General features: G+C 33.7%; 1 protein-coding gene across 3 annotated transcripts in view; it reads right to left on the bottom strand.

The window, feature by feature from the left end:
- Nucleotides 1-13,987, bottom strand: part of LOC115879372 (ATP-sensitive inward rectifier potassium channel 12-like) — a 110,328-nt gene that overhangs the window by 86,090 nt on the left and 10,251 nt on the right. For all 3 annotated transcript variants that reach the window (XM_030896154.1, XM_030896157.1, XM_030896156.1), the window contains exon 2: nt 5,853-6,226. In XM_030896154.1, coding sequence (XP_030752014.1) covers nt 5,853-6,166 — 314 coding nt within the window. In that variant the 5' untranslated portion in view covers nt 6,167-6,226. The remainder of the gene's footprint in view (nt 1-5,852; nt 6,227-13,987) is intronic.

Below are 13,987 nucleotides of genomic sequence, written 5' to 3'. Positions count from 1 at the left end.
AGAACTATGTCAAAAAATTCACAGATTTTGCAACATGCGCAATCATCATACGCATATTGAAAATATCAGACACATAAGTCGGCGGTGGTCGGCAATCACCTGTTTTTTTTACATTTTATATTAACTTGTGACGTCATTTGGAAGAGCTCAATAGAAATATAAAAGAACTAAACCTTGTTTGGAAAGCAATTTGGCATTCGTGACGTCAGCACTCCGGCAGTCTAACGTATCGCTAATTGCCATTCGCAAATATATTCCAGATACGTATAGTGAACAAGTGAACCGTTCGCAACGTTAAATAATTTTAATATTTGATTTTTATCGTGATGGCTTTTTATAAAAGTGAAGAATTTAGTAAGAAAAATATTAATGATGGAGATGAACGTGTGCGGATTCATGAATGGTCATGATCACGGTCACGACACTATAGAAATGTGAGGTATGTATATATATATGATTCATGGCATTAATTTGCAATAGCACCTCGAACGCACAGTTTCATTATGGAGCCAGATTAAACCAATCAGAATGAGTATTATGTGACCGTAAAAGCCCGAATGTTGGTTAAACGTAGGGTTACCCACGTAGGAGCCCGAAATATGCAAAAAAGTCAGTTTAGGTTGAGTTTAGATTAGGCCTATATTTTTATTAATGCAAAACCAACTAAAACCTAATTCTAATCTAACCTAAACTCACTCCCTCTTTTGCATATTTCGGGCTATTACCTGGGTATGTCTAGGTTTAACCAATATTCGAACTTACGGAGTAAATTTATGGATGGCCCATAAATTTAAATTCGCCGTAAGTAAATAAAAAATAAAAAATTAAATAAAAAAATAAAAGTTTTAAAAATAAGTAATAGTTACTGTAGATAAAAATAAATTAAAATACAGTTCCACGATAATTTAGTTTGCAGCTTCTTTTCATCATTCCTGTGATCATACCTAATAAAAAACTGTCACAACCACTACTCATAGTATGTATACCTATGTATTTTTAAACATCATTATGAGATTTAAGTATACATAGTTGTCAATAATATGAGTAGCGGTATTGACGGTTTTTTGTTATGATGAAAATGTTGTGTGATATGAAAAAGCAACAAAATATATTATCGATTGCAGCAACTATACCTAGTTTACATTCAGTATGTCCAATTAATATAGAACATTATACCTATGCATGATTTTAAAAATTTGCTACCATTATATTTTGATAGTTGATTTTTTGAAATTATTTGTTAGCTTCTTAAAAAAATAGACCTATAAAAATTCAAATCTTTATCATCCAAGAATTCGTCAAAATTTTTTAAAATTATTGCATGCCTTAAATGTTTGCAAAGTTAACAAAAATATTTCTTTGAATACCTTGCAATTAATATATTTGGTCCAATTTATCAGTTCTGCATCATATCCGAAATTCAGATTGCGTGTGACACAACGAAGAGTCAACGTGCAACGTGAACGACAAGAAAAATGGCAAGTAAAAAAAATTGTAAAGTCTTAATTACTAATTCCACAGTCCTTTCCTTGAGTTCTCCTGCCTAAAATCTATATTGCCTTCCCTGAGATTTTAAATACAAATGATTGAAACTCATACAAGTTTACCACTATTTAAACTTAAAATAATTATTTAATTATTAAATCCATAATTATATTAAAATGTAACACTTACAAAGTTACTAAATATTAACTATTTCTAATTAATCATTTAATAATTCTGACAAAAACACGCTTGAATATTTATTTTAGAAATCATATGAGCTGTAATCATTATAATAACTATATTAACAATACCTAAATCAAAATTTATTTGAAGGAATGCTACTGTATTACAATAATTGTAAAACCAAGTATGTAATAATAACTCGGAAATAATTATTAAAAACTGCTCATCGCGTTATAGATGTCGGCGTCTTGTCCCTATTCTTTTATTAGGAGTTTAGCTATAGTTTCATTTCAGATAATGCAGATTTTAATGTGCCATTTGTGTTTTTTTATTGGAATTATTACTTTTAGCATATTTGGTATACTCTATGAAGTGATTTTAAGTGCTCCTGTCCATTTTTCAATTATTAAAGTGCCTATTTAGATACATTTAAAATTAATTGGTGTATAGTATTTGTATTAAAGATCGCGCACACTATACCTACACGGACCAGTACGGACCAGCACAGCACAAATCTGCATCCTGCATGACATCGCACACTTTACCGCCACAGACCAGCAACATAAGCGAGAGTTTCGAAAAAAGTACAGTTGTCAAGGCTCAACTACTAGAGCGTGCAACATAGAAGTATTGAAAATGAGTAGTTCAGAGGAAGAAATTATTATTTTAGCCATGTTGTGTGAAGAAGAGGAGGAAGAGAAGGAAGCTAAGAAAAAAAGAAGATTTTGGGTTCACCCTATAAATCAAAAGAGAAAGCAATATGGCGAATTTCATTATTTGTTTCCTGAATTAAAAAGATTCGAAGAAAAGTTTTTCCAATATTTTCGAATGTCACAAATCAAATTTAATTATTTTTTTTTGCTATCGACTCCCATATTGCATCTTTTCTTTCTTGGTCTCTATATATAAAATGCTTGGCTCGTATCGCACAGCTCTGAATACTTTTGTACCAGTAAAATAAGCTTTTTTTCATTCATATTTAAAACGATTTAAAGGTTCGAACAAAAATAAACGAAATCTAACCTACATCATGCAACTTGAGCCAGCTAGCGTACTCGAAATACTGACAAACCCTTCAATATTTGCATGTTTGTGGAGGTGTGCTGGTTCGCCGGTGCGCACATTAGGTCGGACCAGCACGACCAGGCATAAATATTGCCGGTCATATTTGTCCCTGACCGACACGACCTGTTTTGACGGTCGTGGCTTGTGGCGGTACGTGCTGGTACTGGTCTAGTGTGCTCTACTCTATTAAATAACACGGTCACCTTCACCGGTAGATTTTACTGGTCTGGTCCGTGCAGGTATAGTGTGCGCGATCTTTTATGCGTATGTTTATTTTTTATCAAATGCATTTTTTTCCCATTAAAATAAATATAGCTTACTAAATCACAAGCTAGCCATTTTTAAATACAGGGTGTTAATTAAGTATCTGGCCAATCTTCAGGAGGTGATTCTTTGAGTGTTTTTAAGGTAAAAAGTTCATATAAACATGTGTCGGGAAATGTATAATTTTAAAGATACAAAAGTGTCAAGGTGTTTTCTAATAGACCTTTTTTATTAATATCTCAAATCGGCCAACAGATCGATTTTGTTGAAATTTCGCCATGTTGTGATAAGTTAACACTAATTAAATTATAATTATTATTATTATTTAATTATATTATTATTATTTAGAGTTTATCGTAAGACTATAAAAGCTGCCAAGGACATTTATTATAATGGGAGGCTAGCCAAATCCGGTAATGTTGCTAAAGAGACTTGGGCTATTGTAAATGACTTAAGGAATAAGACTTCTTCGTCTGGCACAGTCTTGAATTCACCTGAAGATTTAAACACTTACTTTGTTATGTGGCTAAAAATTTAGTGAACACCATAACTCCTTCCCATGATTCACTTTCATATCTCCCTAAAGCAAATGAGAATTTACACAGTTTCTTTTTCACGCCCGTAGCATTAGATGAGCTCCGTAGTATAATTAGTAAAGTATTAAAAATAAATTCTCATCTGGGAGGGGACTTACTCTCAAAATGTTCTCTGAACTTCCGGAATGCACATTAATCTATCTTACTACTTTAATTAATGAGTCATTCCAAAAAGCAGTTTTTCCAAACTGCCTTAAGACAGCAATAATTATTCCTCTGCATAAAGGGGGAGATAAAGATCAAGCTTCGAACTATCGCCCAATTGCTCTCCTGCCCACATTATTTAAGATCATTAAAAAATTGGTTAAAAAAAGGCTTCTATCTTTTCTCCTTAAATATAAAGTACTTTCTACCCATCAATTTGGATTTCTAAGTAACAGTCGCACAAATGATGCTATGTTCGACCTTTTTAATAATGTACACTCTAGCCTGAATAACCATCACTCTACAGCTACAATTTTCTGTGATTTCTCTAAGGCTTTCGACTGTGTAAATCATAATATCTTAATTAACAAATTGCAACACTATGGATTCAGGGGAGTGCCGCTCGAATGGCTTAAGTCGTATCTTGGCAACAGAAGGCAGCTTGTGAGGATTGATACGTCTATGTCTTCTTGTAAGCCTATAGAATGTGGTGTCCCTCAGGGTTCAGTATTTGGCCCTATTTTATTTCTGGTGTTTATCAACGACATTGCAAATTGCAAATCTAGACATGTTACGGCACTATATAATACTATATCCAGTGACTTACGCACCATTAAATCTTGGTGCGATTCTAATCTCCTATGCCTCAACCTTCCAAAAACTAAAGTTTTGTCATATAAAAGTACTATACAACATTTTGTACTTAATAACACCACTATTGACGTCGTGGACTCTGTGAAATTCTTAGGACTTGTTGTAGACAACTCGTTAAAATGGGACTTGCACATCGAAGCTTTATCAAAGAAACTAAGCGCTGCCTGTTTTGCGCTAAGATCAGTTTCTAAGGAACTTAACGTCTCTAGAATGGTCTATTATGCCCTTTTTGAGTCGCATCTTCCTTATGACCTTCCATACTAGAGTACTTGCTGCGCGACAAAATTTGATCGTATTTTCAAACTTCAAAAGAGAGCAGTTTGATACTTATTGGGACTAAACAGTAGAACTCGCTGCCAGAATTTCTTTAAAAATTTCAAAATACTGACTCTTCCTTCCTTATTCATTTTTGAATCCGTTTGCTTAATCCGCAAGCACATATCTGCTATTCCGGAAAGGCCTTCTCACAACTATCCACTTCTAAAAGGTCTAGTATTGAATGTTTAATATTTTATAACTCTTGATTTTATGATATATAACATGATTTTATCCATTTACAGTTTTCCTTTTGTAGAATTTCTTGATACGCCTGTGTTCTGCAATGTCCATGTATGTTGTGTTTGTAATTTTAATGACGTAAATTTTTTTGAATTGATTTGTATTGTATGATATTTTTTTATTATTTGTATATTTGTTTTTGTGCTTTTTTGTTTTTGTGAATGCTTTGTCGATGAAGCTGTTTTGGCTGTTTGTACAATAAAGCGTTGTTTTTTTTAATGAATACTGTTTGAAGCGTAGTTATCAGAAACGTATGCTACAGATTATTCAATATCCGAATAAATATCGCATACAAAGTCGGCAAGGTCTGGCATTGGATGCCGATTTTGATGTGTACGAAGAGTAGGTACAGTCACTGTGTTCAGTACAATTAGGTGTACGTAATAAACACCTAGCATTTTTCTTTCTCCGACTTGTAAAATCTCCATAGCAATTCTCTCTTAGACATGTAAACCGACCCAAGACTATCTCTATATGGTAGATGTAATACATATAAAAAAATCCACTGGACGTTGAAATATGTTGTTGAAATGTGGAATAGTTACTATAGATCCTTAATTTGTCTCAAGTATTCTTAGTTTTTCTGCGTATTGCAGCAGTATGTTCGTTTGTTTAATAATTCGTTTAATAATAAAACTAAATAATTTGCTTTTCTTTGTACTATCTGTGTAAAAAAATATATTTTAAAATAGGCGTGTTTCTGAGACCGAAATATACTACCAGTTAAAATACTTGCACTTATTTCTGGGACACCCTGTATATGATATCATTAATTTTCATAAGACATCAATGAAGAGCAAAAATTTCTAAGAAAATAAAAATTAATTTCTCATATGTATCCAATTATTTTAAACACATGTACATATTTGGAAATGGAGAAACACTATAAATGCGATCACTTACCGAGATCCTTCGTGCCTCGTGAAGCTCACTTCGTACCCTGCCAAACTGTTACTGGTCGAAACGGTCTTCAAGCTAGCTTCGGTGCCCACTGATCGTAAACCACCCTGTACATTACCATTATCAACACAGGTAGCTGGTATATCCACGCAACTGGATCCGATCTGGAACCTGGCAAAAATATCAGATGTTCTGCCGTTCCTCGATACCACAGGATTATCTAGATGGTTCGATGGAAGCGTGGTGAGGTTCTCGTACGGACCCATGTCCTCTTCTTCCTCCTGGATGCTGCTGATGCGAAACAGTTTTCTCGGCATGATTTAAGTCGAGTGAGTTCTGGCGATGATGTGCAGAGGTCGTGTCATCTATCATGTTTCCTGAATAAACAGAATTTGTAATTAATATGACGCTAATTAACTTTGTAATCTATGATATACAGTGCAATCTGTTTAGTCCGGATACATGTTAATCCGGATAGTCAGTAATCCGCATGAGAAATTATTTAAATGATGGTCGGGAAGTGACTCGATAATCGGGACGCGTTTTGGTGTATCCAGATTAAATCTATCCAGATGGTTAGCGCAAGGAATCCAGTATTCTCTATTAGCTCTTGTATTTCGTCTTCTACATTCACCGTGCAATATTTAGAATATAGCAAAGTTGTGTTTTAAAGCAACAATGTGTAAAAAGAAAGCACACGACAGTAACTCAGATCGTTCTAGTAACTCAGATCATCGAGAAAAAGGCGGCAACAAATAACGACTAAATTCATCTCCTGTTTGTGGCCCTTAGTAAGGTTTATAATTCCACTTCTCCCAGTAGATGACATACCAAGAATTTACAACTTTAAGAAACACCTCACTTAGTATTGAGTAATAAAAAGGATTCGAAGGGAGAAACGTTTGCTCAACATGTAAAAGACCATACTATAACGTGGTATACTGATGCTTAACAAAAACCAAAGAAGGGACGGGGATATGAGTATTGGGGCCGAAAACTAAATACTCCGAATCATTGGGCACCTACCCCAGCATCCTTCAGGCAGGAATCTATGCTATCGAAAGATGCGTACAATTTATCTTACATAGGAACTATCGAAAACAGGAAATACCCATCTTATCTGATAGTCAAGCAGCGTTAAAAGCGATCAACTCAGTAACCATCAATTCGAAGTTGGTCAAAGAATGCCTAGAGAAACTGAACAAATTAGGCAAAGAAAATAAAGTCCTCTACACTGGGTGTCAGCTGACCAAGGGACAGAAGACAATGAAAAAGCAAATGATCTAGCTAGCTCCACTAACTGGACCAAAACCGTTCTGCTTTCCAAGCGCAAACCAACTAATAGCGAAACTAAAGAACCTGGAAGACTCCAACCGTAACCAAGAATGGAGGTCCTAACAGTCCAAGACACTCGAAAAAGTTCCTCAGGACTTACGACCGAGAAAAATCAAACATTTTCCTTGATTTAAATAAAAACAATTTTCGGATTGCCTCAGGGTTTCTAAACAGTCTAGACACTGTCTCCTCAACAAACACCTCAGTAGGCTAAAGTTGAGAAACAACGGCGAATGCAGATTCTGTGTGGAAAATAGAGAAACACCAGAACACCTTATCATTGAGTGCGCCGAGACGACGACCGTTCGTACCATGAACTTTGATACGGCTGATGTCGAGGATGGAGATCTGGCCTTTGTGAAGCCGTCTCAGATACTGGCTTTTGTTAAAACCCTGAAACTGTATGATAAGTTATAATTCAAAAAAGGGGAACACACAATAGACCCCCCTAAACATTCTACATTCTACAAGGCTTATAATACGTTACCAACTTTACCAATTAAGTAGGTAAGTCTGGAAGGATCTAAAAAACAATAAATTTAATACTAATAAAAGCAGTACAGCAACTTTACAGACTTTACTGCAATTATTCCGCAAAAATTAAAATAGGTCTACCCTATCTTATTATTCCCGATAAGAAAATGTCTAAAACAGAGGTGGTGCCTGTCCCCAATCTTATTTAAAATCTACCTATCGGATGCTCTTAAGTACTTGCGTAAGAAATGTTCTCAGATGGAAATACTTATAATGATGATGATGATGAAATAATAATGACAAATCTCAGTATACTCTGCATTTCTCTGATGACCAAATAGTAATGGCTCAAAACAAAAAGGACCTAGGAATATCTCAGATTACAGAAAATTCTGATCTATAATGCGATCCTGAGGAGCATAACATTACGCTCTTGAGGTATGGCAGTTAGAGAAAAAAACATAAAAAGAAGTTGTTGTCGACCGATAAGGGCTTCTGGCGAAGATTAGCCTGAATCTCCCGTAGGCAGAATTAGGAAAAAGGGAATACGAGAAAGAATGAAGCTGGTGTAGCATTGTACAAAAAATACAGGAAAAACAACTGCACTGGTACGATCATGTACAACGTATAGTTGACGAGAGAATATCAAAGCAAGTAATGCAGTGGACACCTATAGATAGACGCAAACGAGGCCGACCTAAACTTTCCTGGAATCAAGGAATCTATAGTTGCTCAAAACCGTATTATAAGAGTAATACAAAAAATGGAATACAATCAGTCATGTAGATCGATCTTCAAAAAACTGGGGATTATGACAGTTTATGCTTTGTATGTATACGAATATCTCATATTCTTCTTCTTCTAGTGCGAATCCATTAATGTATGTTTGCGATAACATTTTCCATCGCTTCTCTATTCCTGGCGGTGTTTATTATCGACTGTTCATTGTGTAGGCCTGTCCACTGTCTACCATTCCTCAGCCAAGACATTTACTTCCTTCTGATACCCCTCCGGCCTTCGATCTTGCTTTCGATTAACAGATGCAAGAATTGATATTTGGGGTTTCGCATTATGTGTCCAAGGTATGCGGTTTTTTTCTTCTTAATCAATTCAAACAATTCACGCTGTTTGTTGACACGTCTCAGAACTTCCTCATTTGTTAACCTAGCCATCCAAGGTATCTTCAGAATTCTGCAATATAGCCACATCTCGAAAGCCTCTAGTTTATTAATGGCAGCTGCTTTCAATGTCCAACCTTCCATACCATAAAGGAGCACCGACCACACGTAACAGTTTACGAATCTTAATCTGAGGTTAAGGTCAAAATCAGAACAGACAAGTACTTTTCGGAACCTCAAGAATGCCTGCCGAGCTTGTTCGATGCGACATTTAATTTCCTTGTCTGATGTCCAATCTTCGGAGAGCCAGATGCCCAAGTACTTAAATTTATCTACCCTCTCTATGGGCTATGTATTAAATGTTATAATGGAGTTTTTAAACACATCTGGAGTTCTGAATATTATCATAAATTTGGTTTTCTTGATGTTTATGTTTAAACCCATTGCTTTACTCTGTTCTCCTACCTTGTTGACCAGTTGTTGTAGATCGTGTATATTATCTGCAATCAAGACCGTATCGTCGGCGTAGCGGATGTTATTAATCCACACTCCGTTAACTTTGACTCACATTTCCACGTCCTCTAGAGTCTCTTGGAAAATAGCCTCCGAGTACAAATTGAATAGGAGTGGAGACAGCACGTAACCCTGGAGACAGCACGTAACCCTTCTAACTTGTATGGGATTGGACATGGTATTGGCCAATTTTATTTGTGCTGTTTGGTTCCAGTACAAGTTTTCGATGCATTGTATGTCTTTTTGGTCTATATCAAGCCTTTTGAGTAGCTGCATTAATTTGTGGTGTTGCACGCGATCGAATGCCTTTTCATAGTCCATGAAACACAGGCACACATCCTTTCTCTGATCGTAGCAGTTCTGGACAAGCACCTGTGTTGCAACTATCGCTTCCCTTCGTATAATAATAATATAATAATCTCATATTCCAAGCCCGAAATAAAAACTATTATACCACAAGAACGAAAAAATGTTTTAATAAGCTACCTTTAAGATTAAGGACAATTGAAAGTTTTAAACTCTTCAAAAACTAGATTAAAAAAATGCTAACTGAAATGGAACCATATTGTTTAAATGATTATTTCGCATAAATGTAAAAATTTTGTATAACTATATTTTTTTGGTTTGGTTTTTCATTTTGTTAATTTGTACACCAAATTTGAAATAAAGTGATTATTTATTTATTTATTATTATTATTAGAGAGTCATGTCGGAGAGGAACTTGCAACCAAGAGATTTTGGACAACAGACGGAGGTGATATACATACATACATGTACCATACCCAGTGTTTATTTATTTATTTACCAATATAGGAGCATACACAGATTACAATCCACTACAATACTCACAATATTACCAATTTTAGTGGGTTTTATGTAAAATAATAAAAATAAACCAAGAAAAAATCAAAATGGAAACAATTACAAAAAAATACAAATTTCATATCCTACTAACTAATAACATCTTAATATTGAATCTAAACGTTTCCACATTTGACTGGAAAGGCGACAAATCATTATAATATTCGTTGAACAGTCTACTCAGTCTACATATAGGTGCATTTTGACCGTAATTCGTATTCCTGAAGGGAACAGAAAATAGTTTATTAGACCTAAAAGACCTACTAGATAATTTTAAATTTATTTTATTATAGATTTCCGGAGCGTAAACCAATCTTTTAAATATTTTAAAAAACAAAACCAAATCCGACACAACTCTACGATCTTTTAACGAAAGAATCCCAAAGTTGCGCATCAGCGGTGCATAGCCTAGGTATAAGTCGATGTTACATCTTAGCGATAAATACTTTTTCTAAATTTAAGAATAAATCTCTAGAATTACAGTAGTCTACCAAGCGGTTTAGATCATCTTGTATATTATGGTGATCAACAGAGCTCTGTATAGGTTGATATAACTTTAAATCGTCAGCGTAAAGTAGAAACTTGCAGTGTTGAAAACAGATATTAATGTCATTTATGTATACGATGAAAAATAACGGACCGAGATGGCTGCCCTGAGGTACCCCGGATGGTACCCCAGAGAGATCAGATCTGTATCCATTGACTGTTACTAGTTGACTTCTGTTTCTTAAATATGATTCAATCCACCGCAAAAGAATACCATCAATACCAGTCTCAGCAAGGCGATCAATTAACAATTGATGATTGATTTTATCGAAAGCCTTACTAAAGTCCGTATAGATAACATCCACCGGAACTCTCTTATCCATGGATTCGTAAAGGGAATCTACAAATGTTATCAAATTAGTTTCTATAGACCTATTAGGAAGAAAACCATGTTGCTGTGGTTTAATAATATCTTTGACGTGTTCTAGAATTCTGTTATATACAATTTTCTCAAAAATTTTTCCAAACACACATAGCTTACTAATAGGTCGATAATTTTTAATATCATGGATGTTTCCTTTTTTAAAAATGGGTATCACATGTGCCTCCTTCCACCTTGCCGGACAAACACCCGTCCCAAGAGAAAGATTAAAAATATATAACAAAGGTATTGTTAGACTTTTACACGCCTTTACAAATGACACAGGAATGTTGTCAGGACCCGCGCACTTTTTAACATCAAGTTTATCAACAATCTCTCACGTTCCAGAATATGAATCCCTTCATTATGTGCAATAGAACGTGGTAATTCACCATCGTTAACATTAATAGAGTTGATGTAATAGTTTTTAAAACATTTTGCGAACAATTCACAAATATCTTTTCCCGATGATGCGGTTTGGTCACCGTAAAAAACTGTATCTGGTATAGAATTTGGACTATTTCTTTTATTGCGAATAAATCTCCAGAAGTTTTTCGCATTGCTACAGATATTATTTTCCACGTTTTCAATGTAAGCATAGAAATCGTTTCGCATCAACAGCTTGGAACGCCTCCTCAAACTTGAATAAAGCAAATAATCGTTTTGGTTTTTATATATTTTAAACTTTTTGTGAGCTTTATTTTTTTCTAAAATTATTTGAATCGTTTCTTTTCTAAAATACACCGGAAATCTATTATTATTTTTATATTTAGGTACATTTTTATCAATAACATTATTAATTATGCTGTAGAAAATGTCAACTGCACTATCAACACTATTGTTTTTGAAGACACCTGGCCAATCCGTCTCTAAAATTTCTTTGTTTATATTATCTAAATTAGCCTTGCCAAAATTATAAAATACCTCTTGTCTGTAACCAAGTTTTTTAATAATATTCTTTTTTAATGTTTTAAAAAGTATTTCAAAGTCAATGTTCTTAAGTGTTTCCAAAGTAGGATGGTGGGCGTCTTCATCAACAAGTGCATTATTGGAATGCTCAATCAGATCAATACATTTTTCATTACAAAATACTAAATCTAACATTCTATTATTCTCATTATAAATATTGTTAAATTGCATAAGATTTAAAGCCATTATAGTGTCTATTATTTCAGAAAATTTGTTTTCCACATTTCGTGGCTCGTAAAAAATGTCGTTATAAATTCTTTGCCAACTAATAGATGAGAAATTAAAGTCGCCCAAAAATAAACAACAGTGTTTATTTATTAACAATATTGCATCGTTTTTGGAACCGAGGAAATCCCATGCAAATTTTGAACTGTTCAAATATTGGCTCGTTTATTGATTTTACAGCTAAGTCGTAAATAGGTTTTCTAAAGGTTTCTGTATGCTGAATACATTTGCCAAATTTGAACAATTTTGGACAAGCCAATTTTATGTAATTTTTTAAAAACTGCATCTATTTTTGAATTAAAACTGAACAGGTAACAGTGCAAAACAAGTGAAAAGTCAACATACCTTAAAAGGCATTTGCGTGATTTTGCTAATAGATGCAGTTTTTCGTAAATTAATTAAAAATCAAATTTTGGCATGTGTATTTAACATACGCAGGCCTTTAAAAAAACTATTTTACGACTTCGCTTAAAATTAACAGCAGAGCCAATATCTGGACAGTTCAAAATTTGCATGCGATTCCCATGTTTCTAACGACGATGCCCCACCCGGTATAATGCCCGCCATCTGCATTTCCGAGCCGACTTTGAAAGAACCGAAAAACAACCGAAGCATTTTTGAATTTAAATAAACTGTGTTTAATTAACTAGCAATATTCTTGAAAAAAATCTTTCTTTTGCGCTACTGTGAAAAAATCTACAAAATAAAAAAGTAATTGATCACATTTGCTGCCACAGATAGATATACCAATCTAGACATTATTAACTTATTTTGATTCTAAAAATATGTCCATCAAATATTGGGATACCCCGTATATACAGGGTTGTTCACCACATACGACACGGAATATTGTAGCTAAACGATTAGATTTTCGCAAATTGTGAGTTTTGGATTCGTTGAAGCACTATTAGAGCTACAATTTAAAAATATTTTTACAAGATACAGAGTGTCCCAAGTAAATAAAAAATATCAAAGTTGTATTTTTTAAATGGAACACCTTGTATATTATTATATTTTTAGTTTCTGCGATTAAAATAAAGGTAAATTTGATTAAGGTTTACCGCATTTTAATCTTACGGTTTTTGAAATATTTAGGTTTTTTCAAAATACAGTATAAATTTTAATGCTTCAGTTCTCTAGGCGAATTTAAGTTTTTAAAACCAAATATTGTACTGAAGTATTTCTATTTACTAAATTTTGTGCTGCAATAAAAAAATTGTACTACCTTATACAGAGTGTCTAAATATTTATTTTAAATAATTACTAGCTTTAAACGGCAATAACTTGTTTAATTTAAATGGAACACCCTGTATATTTTATGAGAATCAGATGCACAATTTAATTGTCTATCAAATTGTATTATACCATTTTTTACCTATCTCTTCAAGTTTTTGTAGAAAATGCGTTTTCTTATAATTTAGAGCTCATTTATATACCCATGGAATATTGACATTTTAGATTATTTTTAAAGATGTAACAAATTTTTAAAGAGTACCGCTACTAATATTGTCGATATAGTTCGATTATTTCATTAAAAATAAAAAAAATGTTTAAATATTTATGAAAAGGGACTAATTAATATGATTCCAGTATTCAAACTACATTAAATGACTGTTTGCGTAGATTAATAATAATTACTCCAAATACAAAAAAAAAATGAATTTTGTATGTGTATTAGACAGTGTGGTAAAAAGTAACACTTTAAAAACTTTAATTAATTTTTTGACGAATGCTTA

The sequence above is a fragment of the Sitophilus oryzae genome, unplaced genomic scaffold (genome assembly GCF_002938485.1).
Source record: "Sitophilus oryzae breed Bouriz unplaced genomic scaffold, Soryzae_2.0 scaffold_1576_pilon_pilon, whole genome shotgun sequence".
Classification (NCBI taxonomy): domain Eukaryota; kingdom Metazoa; phylum Arthropoda; class Insecta; order Coleoptera; family Curculionidae; genus Sitophilus; species Sitophilus oryzae.
The sequence above is the reverse complement of the archived record's forward strand: the minus strand, read 5'-3'. Positions and strand labels throughout refer to the sequence as shown.